This window comes from Rhincodon typus, chromosome 7 (assembly GCF_021869965.1).
Source record: "Rhincodon typus isolate 14 chromosome 7, sRhiTyp1.1, whole genome shotgun sequence".
Classification (NCBI taxonomy): Eukaryota; Metazoa; Chordata; class Chondrichthyes; order Orectolobiformes; family Rhincodontidae; genus Rhincodon; species Rhincodon typus.
Genome location: NC_063338.1, coordinates 45,790,340 through 45,808,037, shown reverse-complemented (window position 1 = coordinate 45,808,037; position 17,698 = coordinate 45,790,340). Strand labels below are relative to the sequence as shown.

The 17,698-nt window shown below is 35.7% G+C and overlaps 1 protein-coding gene across 1 annotated transcript in view; it reads left to right on the top strand.

The window, feature by feature from the left end:
- The window catches only part of LOC109937212 (cytoplasmic dynein 1 intermediate chain 2-like), a 76,852-nt gene that overhangs the window by 35,256 nt on the left and 23,898 nt on the right, over positions 1 to 17,698 (top strand). Inside the window, exon 5 of the mRNA XM_020535815.2 lies at positions 2,979 to 3,094. Coding sequence (XP_020391404.1) covers positions 2,979 to 3,094 — 116 coding nt within the window. The remainder of the gene's footprint in view (positions 1 to 2,978; positions 3,095 to 17,698) is intronic.

Below are 17,698 nucleotides of genomic sequence, written 5' to 3'. Positions count from 1 at the left end.
TGCTTGGCCTGCTGTGTTCATCCAGCTCTACACCTTGTTATCCTGATTAAATGTTACATTTTTCTGTATGCTGTTACCTTTTTTTTAAATGGAAGCACTCCATTAGTGCTCAACAGGATGTGTGGATATTTGGGCTGCAACTGCATATAACTGCATGGGCATATATTGATTTAGATGTAAAAGCAGTTTTTCTTTAACAGCTTGAGTATGAAGCATTAAAAAGAAAACAAAATTTGAGATTTAACAATTGTTACTAAAGAGCTACCGGAAAATAAAACTGTGACTTTGTCTCTTTAAACAAAACCAGATGCTTATTCAATTGTGTGAATTCTAGAGTCCAAAAACGTAAAGCTGAGTATTTATCAAACAAGAAACTCATATTGCATCCAGGCAGAATAAAAATATGTGATCGAAACTGACAGACATAAAGATTTTAATAGGGAAGGTTTTTCTGGATCTGGACCCAGAGAAACTAGCTTGCATGAGCATTGGGGAAAAAAGGATGGTTAGAGCAAATTATTATAAAAAAGTGAGTATTGTGACCCACCTTATTTTCTGATATTTACTGTGTTGAGACAGTCCAGTGAGTCCTTCAAGTAGTTTTCATTCAAGTGGTGGCCAGCAGTATCTATGTTGAATAATATTAATCACATTGATAAACAGTTTTTGTTATTATTCGTTAAATAGATGCTTAATTCTGAGAGCTGAAACCATACAATACAGGATGAAGTGAGTCAGCCCATAATGACATTGCCAGTTGTTTGAAAGAGCTAATCAATTTGTCCACTTTACCTGCTTCCCCCCACCGCCTTAGATGAATATCGTATGTATAGGAATTTTTGATTATATTTGTCAATGTGGTTGTAATTTTGAATGCAAATACCGGTCACCGTTGTTGAATTACTCCCAAAATCTGGAGAAAGTCTTGCGTTTAAGTAGCTCCTTCAATGACAAAAGAGTGTTCAAAGTATTTTACAGTAGTGATGTACTTGTGAAATGTAGTCACTGTTGCAATGAGGGGAATTTGGCAGCTAATTTGAGCATTACACAAACAGCTATATGGTAATAAACAGATAATCCATCTTAGTAGCATTGATTTGAGGGGTAACTATAGGTCCAGCCACTGGTTTAACTCCTGTGTTCTCCTTAAAGATAGTGCTCTGAGATCCCCTCCCAGAGATCAAACAGAACTTTGATTTTGGGACTTCTTCGAAAATGTAGGATTTCTTCAGTAGTGCACTGAGGCATTACCTTTTTAATTTTGTTGCTCAAATCATTAGAGTAGTATTTGAACGTATAATCTTTTGACTCAGAGGTGAGAGTGCTACCAACTGAGCCACAGCTGACACTGGAGGATTTGATGGTAATGACAGCTGCCAAATTGGAGTTAATGCTGTTTATTACTATTGTTGTGAAATAGCACATTTTTGTTTCCTGTTATCCATTATTAAAGACTATGTTGAATTCAGAATTCCTTAAACATTATTGACTTGAATGTGTATTATGTAAGAGTTAAAACAGCTTGAACTCTTGCTCAATCATCGACTTGCAAAATTAAAATCCATTGAATTACATACATCATTTCAAATAGTTCCTATTGAATTCCATTTATACATTCCAAATTAAAATAATGCTGCTGTAACATCCTTTAAGCATCTAACTACTGAGCTAAATAGTTTCGGAACAAACATAGAGAGTCAGTGTAGAATGGAATCCTGCACTGACCTAATTCTAATGCACACAGATGGTTTAGTGGAGGTGACTGGACTACTTTTTGAGACTTGTGATGATCTGAAGGTGAGCTTATTTATAGCTGTAAACAGCTTTTGATCTATCACATGAATGCTGGAGGTAGTCAATGTGACAGATGATTGTTCTATTATTGAAACTTGGAGAAGTCATTTGCCATCTTATTTTTTGTGAGTAGTTAGTGCTTGCCTTTATATTTGTACACATACGATATCTTCCACTGTGTTTGACTCTTGTCTTCCTTAGATTCCTTTGCCAGACACCAAATAAAGTTTCTAATTTTGCCATAATTTATAGCCACTTGGTAAGCTGATATTTCAAAACTGGAAGATTAATTAAGAAATATATATTTGAGACCAGATAATTAAGTATTGAGGAGGTTTGTAGTGATTGTTATTTTATCGTACTTCAAAAAGCAGATTATTTTCTTTAAAATTGGAAAAAACACAATTAGCAGCCAACGGAACACTAACCACCGCTCCTTTCATTCAACTGGTCACCATCACAGTTGCCCCTCATCTATTCTAAGATGATCTATCTTTGGCTTTTGTAATACCTTTTCCTTCAATCCTTTTTCATTCCTTGTTTCTTTAGCTGTGTATTACTTTTCGTGCTGCTAATTATCTTTCTCAATATTACGTGGTGTTTAAAGCTTATACATTAAAGTTATCTTACTGTCTGTATTTGTCTGATGTTTAGCTTAAACGAAAGTTTTCCGAAATGTGTTGTTTTAACATAGGAATCCTTCCTAATGTACAAGCATGATGTAATAAATGTCTAATGATATTTTTCACCTGTACACCAGGTAGTGTTACAATAAACAGTACACTAAAAAATAGTCCTCAGTTGTTTAAATACATTTATGGAAAATGAATTGCCTGAACTAAATGTATATTAATACTAACATTACTGATTTAAACTTCTTTTGATAATGCTGCATGGTTGACTTGTCAATCGCTTAGGACCTTTCATTGGGATACCGATCCTTCAGTTCTGCAGCTTCAAGCTGATATTGGGTATTGCTTATTCATTCTATCTATTGCACTTTTTCAGTTATTCATATATTTCTGACATGCTAGTCTGCAGAATTTGAGGATGTAGTTACATCCTTGCTTTAAATATTTATCAATTGATACCTTTCATATGCACTTCTCTTGGCTTCGTATACAGTTGCTTATTTTATAACTTCAGTAATTCTCTCTCTCCCTGTACTGATCATTTACTGACAGACGAGGAGCCATTAAACTGGAGATGGCAAAAATCACCCAGGTAGACTTTCCTCCGCGAGAGATTGTCACATACACAAAGGAAACACAAACTCCAGTGATTGCACAAAATACTGAAGGTAAGCTGACTTAAATATGTATGTATGTTAGTGGAAAAGTACGAAAAATAATTAAGCACCTTTTTGTATATAGGGTTGTAGATTTGTGAAGTAATATTTTTGAACAAACAAATTCTTATGGGGCTGTTTAATTGCTGGTGTAAATTGTATGAATAAATATTAAATGTAAAAAAAATACAAAATTTGTCCTAAAATGTTTTTCACAGCAAGTTCATCTTGTCGCTCAATGTAGCATAGTATAAAGCCTAAAATACCATTCTATAGGAATGGGTTGTATTTGCAGGGAGTGCAGATAAGCATTTTGTCAATATTTTTTATACTTTGTGCATTGCGTATGTATTGTGAGTAAATACTTTCTTATCCATTTCGTACTGTGTAAACCAGCAATCTGTGAATATTATACCATTAAGGGAACAGTCAATTCCAATGCAGTTCTGAGGAAGGGTCACTGGACCCAAAACGTTAACTCTGACTTTTTTCTTCACAGATGCTGCCAGACCTGCTGAGCTTTTCCAGGCAACTTCTGCTTTTGTTCCTGATTTGCAGCGTCTGCAGTTCTTCCGGTTTTTAGTTAGTTTCAATACGTTGCTACATTTGACATTTCTAGTTACTAGTGAGGATGGAAGAGCTAAACCAGTAAGAGTTTTACCTCTGAGTTTTACAATTTCAGAAAATGAACAACTTCTTCCTTCGTTCCCTTTCCCCACACCCCTACGTATGTGTTGCTTCCAGCACAACCAACCCATTTTCTACCATTTACACTTCTCATTAGCGCCCTAATCAGCATTTAACTCTCTTTTGGCTTATCAACAGTAATCTCTTTGTCTATTGTCACTTTGTCTCTTTCGGTGTCTCTGTCTGTCTGTCTGTCTCTCTCTCCCTCCTCCACTCTCTCCATTCCCCTCTCTTTCTTTCCCTTCACCAACTCCCTTTCTCTACACCCCCAATTTACTCCCTTTCTCATTCTGTGTCCCTAACTTTCTCTCTCTTTGTGTGTCTCTCTCTCTCTCCATCTTTTTTTCTCATCCTTTCCTCCTTCCTTACTTCCTCCCTCCTTTCCTCCCTTCTTCCCATCCCCCACCCCTGTCTTTCTGTATGCTACTGGGCCCCGTCTCCATGTACTGTATTCACCTCACCACCACCACCCCCCACCCCCAACAAATCATCAGCAAAAATACTACCCTTTACCAGATCTTTTCAGTTCTGACATAGTGTTTTTACAGATGCTCCTAGACTTTTTAGTACTTTGTCTAACCCTTGAAAAAATTATTCAGCTGATTTCCCAATGTATTTCACACCCCAACTATGTCTTCTCCAGATCCCTAAAACCTTCAGACCTTGATTTGACAGTCCCCTCTTCTGCTGAGGCTGGACCGAAGACTTTATCCACCTGGCATATTACACATACTCACCTGACACTTTACCTACCTGTGACCTTACTCTCTATCCTCCTGACACCCTCTCCTCATCCTTACCTTACATACTTACTCTTTCATACAAACTGTCAAAGTGGCTGTCTGTGATGCTGGACCTTTAAATTACAGAATACAGCAACTAACTGCTGTGAAAAATCGGGTGTAGTTTACTCTCCCCTGGCTGCTTTACACTATGCAGTTCCTGTCAATGAAAATATGGCTCTGCATTTCTGAAGGAGTTCTGATTAGAATTTCCTGTCAGAAATGCATAGCTCTTCCCTAAAAAGGAAGGAACGGAGTGACAATCCGTGTGAGACTGCCACTATTCAGAAAATATAGTCCGTTGTTATGTCACTCATATTTACTCAGGATGGAACTATCATTTAAAAAGGTATCTATTTTAACTATAAATTAAAATTGTATCAATTAACTGTTTAAGTATTAACAGATATTTTGGTAATGATAACATATTAATATGTTCCTATAATCCCTATATTTTTGATTGATCCAGTGGTGCAGAGATGACAGAATGTCCTTTAAATCGGAAGTTGTGGGCTTGATCCTGCCAAACCAGTCCTAATTTTGGCTTTGAAATCTTTGAAATAAGCAGTTGCATGAAAATGCCTTTAGGGCTAGTTGGATATTGTTCCAAATGGGCATTGACCACTGGGATAGAAAATGGTTGAGCAAAGGCGACACATGCATCTATACAATTCCATGCATTGATTCTTTTAACACTGATTGTGACGTGGTGGAGCTTAGTGCCTTCGATAAGGGTGGCAACCATACTTGGATCCCCCCTGAAACCAAAAGACAAGTTGGTATTGCAGGTGGTAACTACCAACCATGAGTGTTCCAAAGGGTAAATCAGGCCAATCATCTATTTCAGTAAAGAGTTCTTTATTGATTGTGTCTTCTGTAGAATAGGGTGTACTTCCTACTTTAAAAATAATTTCACCAAATTGTAGTAACCTAGATGATGGAAATACTGCATTTTTTTTTCAATGTGATATAATGTCACAAAATTATTTTATTCATATTTTCTAAACATTAACTGCAATACAGTAACCAGAGGACCAAAACTTATCATTTAACAATTTAATAATTTACATCCCTAATATTTACCTTGGGTTAATTTTAATTGGATGTTCAGAAACAGGTTTTGAATATGTATAAAAATATAGTAGATTGTGTTACAGTTCTACCTTCGTATAATAAAGTTTACTTTTACTTGCTCAGAGCCACATTGTGCCATTATTTGCTTAGTAAGTATGTTGAATCTTGCAATTTGTCGACTGTGAAAAAATGTTGCAGGTTCCTAGCCAAATTGTAACTTAATTTTAGCTGGGATCAACATTTTAAGTATATATATATAGCATTTGTGGTAGATTTTTAATCTTATATTTGCCTAGTTGTGATTTTTATTGGTGACAGCTTAAGTGTCATGAAATCAAGGACAGTTTTCCTGTGAATATATTATGTGATTAATCTTCAGAGTTGGAAATTGTTTCAGCATAGTACAAGGAATGCTGCATATTAAACATGTTGAAAATCAACATTTGTACATACCATTTAATTTGACTTTCTAAAAGTTTTATTTCTTTGAATTGATGTCAATGCTTTATTCAAATTAAAGAATGTGATTTTTCCATGATCCTTAAATACTTTGTGAATGCAAAGATATATGATTCTGGATCCTACTGTGGAAAGTTGGTAACTAATGTTTTATTCATGATTGCCACCATCTGTAATAGCCTATCAGAAGACCTGAAGTTAGTAATGATATTTTCTTGTTCACTGACAACCTTCTGAAAATATCACAGTACTTCTGGATTGTTAGTAGCTGCAACACTAATTGGATCTTGTGATTTGGCTTAAGGGCCACAGATTTATTTTTAAATGTCATTTTATTGCTCATATGCACAGACCGTTTGCCCCAGACATGGCCATCGCATTTAAGGACAAATTTTGGATCATATTGTGTAGGGATTGGTGATCATTTCCTTCATTGCTCTGTAACTGTCAGGAATTTAATACAATCAGATGCTTTGCTTTCCACTTCCAACACTGTCAATGTGTTTCTATGATAAATTAGAATATTGTGAATGCTGGAAATCTGAAATTCAAATAGAAAATATTGGAAATACTCAGAAGAAGAGTCATTCACCCAGTGTTAACACTTTTTCTTTCTCCATAGCTGCTGGAAGACCTACTAAGTTTCACCAGTATTTTTGAGTTTTATTTTACATCTTTCTATCCTTAAAACAACCTGTCATTGATGATTGACTAATCAAAGACAGCCTATATATAATAACTGTATATATAACAGCTTATATCAAAAGACCAGATACAAAACAATGTTTGGACAATTTCATATGTCAGTCACTTCTTCACCCATAGTTGGAACATTTCCTTCTTAATGAAATATTTCTAAAAGTCTTCAACTCCAACTAGTTTTGAATGCAGTTGATAGGCTGGGTCAGGGTTGACCCCCACTGCACATAGAAGCCATCTTTTTTGTTTTACAGTTACCATAAAGACTGAACATTTAGTCAAGTTGCAGATGAAGGGAATCCTTGCTTTAGCCCCTGTTGTCGAAACTGTTTCAGGAACAATATCAATTTAGCTATCTATCATTTAGGAACTGTTTACAAGGTCAATTAACTTTTTTCTTCTAACTTCACTTATCCCTTGTTTATTGACACAAACTGACCTACTTTTCAGTATAATATTTAAAATGTCCTTTATTGTAAAAATCTGTAAGCACTAAATTTGAATGCCATCTTGGGGTTTTTCCCCTTGCTTCTATCTAAAACCCAAATCCAAATGATGTACTATATTTAGAAACTAGATTGGAATGACTAACAACAGTTGTCTTGCTTTTTATCTACCTAAATGAGAATTTATCCTTGTGTTCAAATCTTAGTGCAATATTGGAATAATTTGGAGCTCAAGACTAAGCTCAAAAATATGGGAGCCTGAAACTCAGCTTTTCACATTGTACTTCATTCCATTTTTAAATGGTATTGCAATGAGAATAAGCTCTTAGCATGATTAGGACTTTAGTTTTTTTATTCATTCATGGGATGAGGGTGCCGCTAGCCAGGCCAGCATTTATTGCCCATCCCTAATTGCCCAGAGGGCAGTTAAGATCAATCACATTGCTGCGGGTCTGGAATCACATGTAAGCCAGACCAGGTAAGGATGGCAGTTTCCTTCCCTAAAGGACATTAGTGAACCAGATGGGTTTTTCTAACAATCGACAACAGATTCATGGTCATCATTAGATTCTTAATTCCATGTTATTTTTTATTGAATTCAAATTCCACCATCTGCTATGGCGGGATTCGAGCTTGGGTTCCCAGAACATTATCTGGGTCTCTGGATTAACAGTCCAGCGATAATACCACGAGGCCATTGCCTTACCATAGTGAATTGAATTTTTTTTAAAAATGAAAACTGAATGTAAAGTATATTTTAAAGGAGAGGGTAAATTCTGATGAGGTTGCTTTGAATGTAAATGTTTTGATATGGCTTCGAAAGAGAACATTGAAAAATGTTAGGACTTAAAATGATAGTTTTATTTTATGCAATGGTTAATTATAGAAGTATGGAAATGTAGAAAATAGGAGCATGTGTAGTCCATTCGGCCCTTGGGCCTGCTACGCCCTTCAATATAATCATGGCTGCTCATCCAATTCAGTACCTTGATTTTGCTTTCTTTTCGTATCCTTTGATCCTTTTTGCCCAAGTGCTACATCCAGCTCCTCTTTGAAAACATTGTGTGTTGGCTTTGACCACGTTTGACTTTCCAAAACTTTTGACTCTTATTTAGAATATTAAAGTTCAGATTGAAATATTTATCATTGCAGAGGAGCAAACACTAAAAGTATGGTTAAATTAAGCTTCAATAACAGCTCGCTCTACACCTATCAATTCAACACCAATATTGGTTAGCCCTATATTCAGTGCAGAAAATTCCACCATTTCACCAATGTGTGAGGAACTCTGTGATGAGCCCTAAAAGGCCGAGTCTTTAAACTTAAGCTGTGACACCTGGTTCTGGATTCCCTGGTCATTGGGAACGTCCTTTCTGCATTCACCTTATCTAGCCCTGTTATATTTTTATAGGTTTCTATGAGATTCCCCCTTATTTCATTATCAACAGATGTCAACACTGCATGTTGCAGAGATTAACCAGAATGTTAGCAACACACAAGGAATAGAGATTTTGGTGAGAGATCATCTAAGTTAGGCTTGTATTTTGTGGAAGGGAGAAGGTCCAGGGGTGTTTGATTTTATTTTAAGGATTTTATAAGTAATTAGTAGATGGAAAGATGCTACTTTCTGTGGAAGAGAGGAATCTAGAATAAGGTGATATAATTTTAAAACATCGTAAACAGCATGGTAAACAACAGTGAGATGGACAGCCAGCTGATTTAGTAATGTTGTTTGAAAGAGATATGTTGATGAGGACGCTTTTACAAATTAAGCAGTGGGATCTTTCTTTAACATTCTTCTGAACAACAAACGGACAGATGTGCCCTCAATTTACCATCAAAGGGGCAAGCTTTTTTTCTATTAGGAATTCTTACCATCATCTAAAAGGCATATTTGAATTGTAATTTATTTTTTGGTTCAAATAATTTAATGCTTCAAAAATGTGGATGATTGTGTCTTTGTATGTAGGAAATAAAACATGAGTCAAATGCCTTGTATGCCTGGAAGGATACAAATACACCCAAGTTAACAAAATACAGCTATTTCACAGATGATTTAACTTTGATTAACCTGCTCCATAGAAACGCATCATCTAGACAACTGTAACTTCACTCATATTGTTATTGCTGGGTGCAGCCTAATTTACAGAAATGCCTTTCTTTCCACCTCAACGAAATACATCACAATTTTGATGTTAAGACAGAGTAAAATCTCAGTGGTTCATTAACCTTGGTGTTCAGTGTTCATCGACAATAGTTGGTCACTTTTGCAGTAACTGCTATTTTAGTGCAGTGTCTTTATTGTATAGTCTGCTGGAGTGAAATCTATTGATGAAAACCAGACTGCGGTGTGCATGAAGCATATGGTGTTTTATTTTAAAAATTGACAGTATAGTACTTGGATGTTTTGATGTCTACTCTCTTGTACCTAAATCTGTTAGGCATGTTATTATTTGTTGAATGGGAAATAATTTTCCTTAACTATACAAAATAAAATTTCCATGTGTGTTTCTTACAAAGCATTGGAATTATGAAGGCTCGGGGCTAACCAGTATTGGTGTTGAATTGATAGGTGTAGAGCTAGCTATTATTCAAGCTTAATTTAACTATACTTTTAGTGTTTGCTCCTCTGCAATGATAGATATTTCAATTTGAACCTTCTTATTTTAAATAAGAGTCAAAAGTTCTGGAAAGTCAAATGCGGAACTTGTTTGGGCATTGGAATGAGGGATCTCAATCTTTTTCATAGGTACTGAACCAAAATGATACTGCATTTCATAAAATGAAATAGAATTAGCTCAAAATAACCTATAAAGATACATTTCATATTTTGAATTATTGCTAATGGTTACACAATAACCAACTTGTGGGAAGCCATTTTTAAAATTAGTTAGACTGAGTAGTATAACTTAATATTGTTGGAAAAAAGCACTAAGATCACATTGGTGCCTGCAGTACAAAAGCAAGATTGGTCACGTAGGCGTTTCTTTTAGCATGTGCTGGAACACCAGCTTACCAGATTAAACCAAACTATTTCAAAAGGTCTGTTTTCAAGGGATTTCACAGTAAGACTCAAATGGAAATATTTATTCTATTAATCTAGCAATCCAAATAAAACAACCAAAATGTAAATAGTATTATCAGAGAAAAAAAGCTATCTCTAAAGCAAGAAGACCAAACAACAGTTACGTGCTACTGGTTTGTAAATTACTGCCATTACGGCAAGAGCCTGCTGAATATTTAGGCATGCAAACCAAGTTGATTTTTCGCTGGATGACTTACTGGATAATAAAACTAACTAGCCAAGGAAGAACATCTGTGTTCCTGTGTTCTTACAAGTGATCTAAATTATGTTCTTTTTACAAGTTTTTAAGAATCTTTTTAGAAATCATTCAAGTTTTAAGGGGAATTTTTAAATACCCACTTCACCCCGACCTATGCCTACATCAATTAGTATCCTGAAGGTAATGTTGCTGTTTTCTTTCGGATTATCTAGTTGATGAGGTTGGATATTCTTCCAATAAAAGAAAAGCCAGGTAAATTTTATATGAAGAGAAATCAAAGACAGAAGAGGCCCAAACATATTCTTTGTAAAATGTTGTGTTACTTGTCTTGAGTTCAGGAGAAGACCCATATGGAAGGTTTAGGCTCTCTCTTTCTCTTTTGAAACATGAGAACCTTCGAAAATACTTCCTCTTTGTGAATTATGAGAGCCTAGGGGTATGGAGCTGACTTGAGATAAAGGACATATAAAATTACCTGGATGTGTGACTGCTGAAGTCAGTGATATTTGGTACCTTCCTTGGCCTCTGCCAAATTCCTGCTCAGGGTTAATATTGGCCCTCATGTCTCTGAAGATCCCACTGTACTCTATTGTTAGTATTTCTATTTCCCAAATCAGTCAGATTCTTTCCAAGAGATGTTGATTTAGTGCTGATTTCTGTTTTAATGCAGAAAGTTATTTTTTGGGCATTGAACTATAACCAAACTTGTTTTGTAATTGATGGTTACGTTCAGCAAGCAGAAGATCGACATCACTTGAGGATTTCAATGCAGATTTTAGAACGAAAAGATCAATTCACTTTATCAACTATTTCCCAAGATTTGATCATCCAAATATAACCAGTTATTTACAGTCTCTGAGTAGTTTAAGTTGTAGAGCACAAGCCGACTATTTTATCATAAATTTGTAATCGTCTTCCTCAAAGCAAGTGGAGTTTATCCAAATGGCAGTCATTTTTCGATGTGGTGTATTCTTCCATACTAAAGTTTCCATAAAAGCTTAACATCTACCCAAATTTGAATGGGCAATTTCGAATGTTAATCATCAATCAAAAATTGTCAATACTCAGTTATAATGATTCCAATAATTATTTGACCCACAAAATCTATTTGTGCTTTATTTACATTTGTATTTTTGGCAGGTTGGGTTGTTATTCAAACAGCAGTTTTCTATGGGAAAGATCAGCATTCTTTCAATGCAGTATACATTATTGCAGTGTTACCCTTTTAAGTCTTTTATTCAAATTCAGCAGCTTTATCTGACATTCATTTTCCTGCTAAAATCAGTTTTGCTTTCTGTAATTTAATTTTACATTACCACATGATTGGAAACAAAATTATATCTTCTCAATATGATGTATGCAGAACTTTTGAAATGTCATTGGTCAGTTGTACAAAGGTAAAAAGAGTTGTCAAGCAATTGTAAGATTAAGTAAAATTTAAACTAGTAAATCAGTTTCTAAGTACTTCATTGTATTTTTCAATAAGCAAATGCAGCTGTGTTCCATTATTTAGTTTAAGATGACTTCTTGTCATTTAAAATGCAGTTATTATAGTATCAAGCTTTTGGTACTGAGAAAATGTTCATTTCAGAATTATTTATTGTAAACGTTTTAGATTTGATGATTGTATGTAAAACTGTCAACAAAGTGACGTGGGGGGCAAGCACACCTGCAGAGATTATTTCAATCTTGGGTGTCGCATTTTTGGTTCTGTGCTGAACAACGTTGGACCCCTACCATGTCAGACTGCTTTCAGATTAATAGATTGTCCAGTGTATAAGTGATTTCTGTGAAAGGATGTGCATCTTCTGTGTCTCAGTGTGATTATTTTTGAAAAAAAGCTTTCATTTTTTTTAAGTAGCACAAAAGCTATAATTGGCATGCTTTGTAAGGAAGTGTCAGTGTGTGAGAGATCGGAATCACTGTGAATTCTTTTTAAGCATTTCTTCCCCTCTGCACCACCGCCTCCTCAGTGGGGTCATGCAGATCACTAGCTTCTCCTGAAATGGCCATTTTCTCTGGCAGGTGCATTATACCCTGTGTTTTCAGATTGTTTTTTTCCATTCTGAATGGATGGCAGGTTGATTGCTCTGGCTGCATTCTTAGAGAAAGGGCTGACAAATGCAGCAGAGCTTGCTCAAAAGACAGTGATTACTGTTTTCCTTTGCAGCTGATTGAAGCCCTTGAAAGGAAAGATTTTAACTTCCCCATTTGGTTGAAAGTATGAGCATATCTGCAGGATATTGAAATTGTTCATGTTATTAACCCATTTCTGTAAACTTGTCAGAATTGGAGGCAGATTCAATTTCCATCTACTGTTAAATTTGCACATATGATTATCATTTCGATAAAGCACAAGTTAACATCATAGTGTGCATTTCACTGTTATTTTGCTCAGCTCTATTACTTGCAGGCTTAATTATATTTTATTGTCTGCCTAAATGTGTTTGTTGTGAAGGATATGAAAATGTAGCGATTAGTGTGGCTTGGCAGCTGTTATGGCCTACAAGATGTATTTTATTCAGTTTTCAGCCTGAATGCTTGCCTTTAACTCCCCTGGTGGGCCAGTAATTACACAGTCTTGCTGTCAGAGGAGATGTGATTGGAGGCAGTCAGGCAGAAAACTTTGTGCCATCCCAATGCCACCTTGTACTGGAGAACACAATCCCAGCAGTACCATCTGTTCTTTGTTGTCTAGTCATCTGGCTGGGCTGCTGAGACCTGATCTAGGCAGCTGCTTCCCATCCTCTGACCAGCCTATCTTATGTGGTAGAACAGCTTACACCACTCAACTTGTACTCTGGTTTCTCAAAGTAAAGTTTCCTGCTGTTTTTTTTGACAGATGACCTGACAAAAGATGACCTTTTACCATACAGTCTCAGGACTAGAATGAAACAGCAATGCAGAATTAACTATATTTTTAATACAAATGCCTAGAATATGCAGATTTTCAAATTGAATCCACATAAATAGCTTGATGTAGGGAAAGTAAAACTTTTGAAACTAGTTTTCCTAGTACCCTAGGTATATTGTGACTCCGGGGCGTGAGTTGCTTTTTTTGCTCACTCCACTAAGTGCTCATCAAGAATGGACTAAAACTTAACATGCAAACTTCGATGATACTGGTCAATCCCAGAATGTCACCAAGAACAACAAGATTATTAATTTATTTTTACTTCTAAATTGCGCACTATTCAGTTGAATACATAACATTACTTTTCTTTTGGCTGTATTGAAACCTTAGAATCCCCTAACAAATGTGTTTAAGAGTGTCATCAATACAAAAACTGCAGCAGTTTGTGGAAAAGGAACATTGCCACCTTGCAGTTGGGGCTGGGTAATAAATAAGGTTTTACTGCATCACACTCCATTCTGAGGGCAATTTTAAAAAAATGCCAGAAGGAATTCTTTCCTTATTTTAGATTTTTGTGTCTGCAGTTTACCAGGTCAGTAGGGTAAACTTTGAATCCCATACTTAGTTAATGCTCAGGGGCCTTGAGGCCTGGATTTTCCCAAGTACTGAAAAAGTTTGGGCTGGATGCCCTGTTTACTATACTGAGGATTCCTGACAGCAAGTAGGAGTCTAGAAAATTTTGGCAGAAATTCCAGGTGATTCTATGAAACTGAAAGAGATGAAATTATAGTAGAATGGTGATAGGGTTCCAAAGGTTGAATCAGCATGTTGAAAGGAGACCTTTGACAAGACCATATTTTTCAAATGTTAAGCACTAATTGTTGCAAGGCATGGTGTAAATAGAAATTCAGATCTACTATAATACTATATACATTGTAGCCCCATGAAGTGTCAACAATAGGACAAATTCTGTCCCCTTTTGAATTATTGGATATTTTTCCTTTAGTTCATTGTATGAACTGGTTTATTTTCCTGATGTTAACCATGCAAATTTGAGTATGAAAGATGATACTCTATTGAGAAGTTGGTGTAGATTCTGTATTTATTTCTTTTTACATTGTTTAGTTGACAACAATTAGTTTAAAACAATACAAGTAATTTTTCAATCCTATTTCCTCTCAGATAATTGGAATTTGCAATGCCATGCTATCCTATTCTGGGGCAGTAGCCTAGTTGGGCAGCACTTGAGCACTCATAATTGTGATCACTAAAGTGGCCAAACAGGCAAAGATATTCTACTTGAAGATTTCCATATCAATAATAAAATTCCTTTTTTTTTGAAACAACAATTCAATTATTTCCTGGAACACTGTTGTTTGTATTATGAATGATTAAGAACTGTCCTTAGACTTTTCTTCCCCTTGTGTTCTGCAATATCTAGAATTATATAATCTTTTAGAACAGTCACTGTATCAGATTTGGGTCATGTGGCTTAATCATATGTCAATGTTTGGCAAATAACCATAGGTGCCAGCATTGCTTATTGTTAGTAGTCTTGCCTGAGTCAGAAAGTTGTGTGTTCAAACCTCGTTGCATGACTTGAGCATGTAATCTATCTTAATAGCTTGATGTATTCTTAAGGGAATACCACTTTTTTGGATGTGTTTTTCAGATGAGATGTTAAGCTCAGGCCAAGACTGCCTGGTGATGTAGAGTAAAAGATTACATACCACTTTCAAAGGAAAAAAAGGAATTATTGAGACCCTGAAAGGGGCTACTTAATTATGAATTACTTTCTTTCTTTCTGTTTGTCAGCAGTGCTCAAAATATGCTTGTGTTTATGCAGGACCAGTTTGTAAATCCTGTGTTATTTCAAAAGAATTTCATAATTACCAACAGCTTTGATTTCAGAATTTATTTTTCTAATGTCTGTGAATTGTAGTAGAAGTATAGTAATGATCTTTATCTGTGCAAGACATTCTCACTTCATGGCTTCCTTTTATCTTGATTTGTATACCTTTTAATTAGTTTTTGGCCCAACATTTTAACTTGTGCAGAAACTGCATTTGGCTTTGTATATTCCTGAGAAATGGAAATCATCAGTTACAAGAATGGAATTGTTTTCATTAGCTGTCAATAGAGTGACTTTTTGTATATTTAACATTATCACTTCTGTCAAAGTCCTTTAGAAGAACAATATTAGGCTGAATTATTTATTTATCATCAAGTTCTGTAAGAAATTGAATTATTACATGGTTAATTTGTTCAGTTTTTGTTTCTAATTGAAATGTAACTGAAATCTAAAGCAACCTTTTTCTTTCTTTATTCGTGATGGGATGCAAGCGTTGTGAGCTAGACCAGTATTTATTGTCTATCCCTAATTGTCCTACATAGCAGAGTCAACCACATTGCTGTGGGTCTGGAGTCAAACGTAGACTAGACCAGGTAAGGATGGCAGATTTCCCTCCCTAATGGACATTAATTAAGCAGATGGATTTTGCCAACAATCAAGCAGACTTTGTAATCTTAGATAACTGTCTTCACTGTCCACTACACCACCAATTTTAGTGTTATTTGCAAACTTATTAACCATGCTCCTATATTTTCATCCAAGTCATTTACATAAATTACAAACAAAAGTGCACTCGTTACTGATCCCTGTGGAACACTGCTGGTCATAGGCCTCCACAGACCTACAACCCTCCACCGCCACTCTCTGTCTTCTACCATAAAGCCAATTTTACATCCAGTTGGCAAGCTCACCCTGAATTCCATGTGATCTAGCTTTACTAATTAGTCTGACATGCAGAACCTTGTCAAAAGCTTTACTAAAGTCTAAGTAAACAACGTCTACCGCTCTGCCCTCATTTTTTTTTTGGTTAGTTTGTTAAAAAACTCGGATTTCTTTCTCATCAGTAAAACTGAAGTGAAATATTAATTTAATATCTCTCCCATCTCCTGAGGTTCAACACAAAGATGACCTTGTTGATCTTTAAGGGGTCCTACTCTCTCTGCAGTTGCTCTCTTGCTCTTAATGTATTTGTAGAATCTTCTTGGATTATCTTTAACCTTGTCTGTTGAGGCTATCTAATATCCCGTCTTTGCCTTCCTGATTTCCTCCTCAAGAATGCCCCTACACCCTTTATACTCTTCAAAAGGTTCAGTTGATCCCAATTGTCTGTATCTAATAAATGATTTTCCTTTTATTCATGATTAGAGCCTGGATATCTTTATTCATCCATTGTTCACTAATCTTACCAGCCTTGCCTTCCAGGAGCATAAAGCTTTTGAACTCTAGTTATCACATTTTTGGAGGCCTCCCACTTGTCAGTCGCCCCTTTACTTACGAATAGTCTACTCCAATCTTGTTCTTGTTTCATACCCTTAAAATTTGCCTTACTCCAATTAAGAATTTCAACACTTATGGAAAACTTATCCTTTTCCCTTACTATTTTAAGACTAATAATATTATATGATCACTAGTCCCAAAATGTTCCCCTACTAACATTTCAGTCACTTGCCCTGCCTTATTTCCCAAGAGAAGGTCAAGTTTTGCTCCTTCTCCAGTAAGAACATTTACCTATTGATAAAGAAATTTTTCTTGAACTCACTTAACAAATTCTTCACCATCCAAATCTTTAATACCAAGGTAGTCCTAGTCAGTGTTTAGAAAATTAAAATCCCCTGCTATTACAACCTTATTATTTTACATACATTTGAGATCTCTGTCTACATACTTCCTTCTCAATATCCCTCTGACTATCGAGGGGACATATAGTACAATGCCATCAGGGTGATCATCCCTTTCTTATTTCTAATTTCAACTCGTATGTATTCATTGAATGGTCCCTCAGAAATATCTTCTTTAATTACAATAGTAATGTTTTCTGTAATCAAAACTGCTACTCCTCCTCCTTTATTGCCTCTCTCTCTATCCTTCAACATCTAAAACACAGAACACTGAGCTGCCAATCCGGTCTTTCCCTCAGCCAAGTTTCTGTAGTAGCTACAACGCCTCAATGCAGTTTAATTCTTCAGAGTTACTTCGTTCTCCGACTTGCTGTTTTCTATTTTTTCTAATTAACTTGCTCTTCTCTGATTCAGAACCATTCTCATCTCTCTTTTTCTATTTTCACTGTTACTTAGGAACATCTTCCCCCCTCCAAGAGTTTACACACTCCCAAAATAGAACTAGCAAATGTCTCTGCCAGGATATTGGTTCCTTTCCGGTTCAGGTGAAACCCATCCTTTTTGAACAGGTCTTCTCTGTCCCGGAAGAGATCCCAAAGATCCAAAAAACTGAATCCCTGCACATTGCACCATCTCTGCAG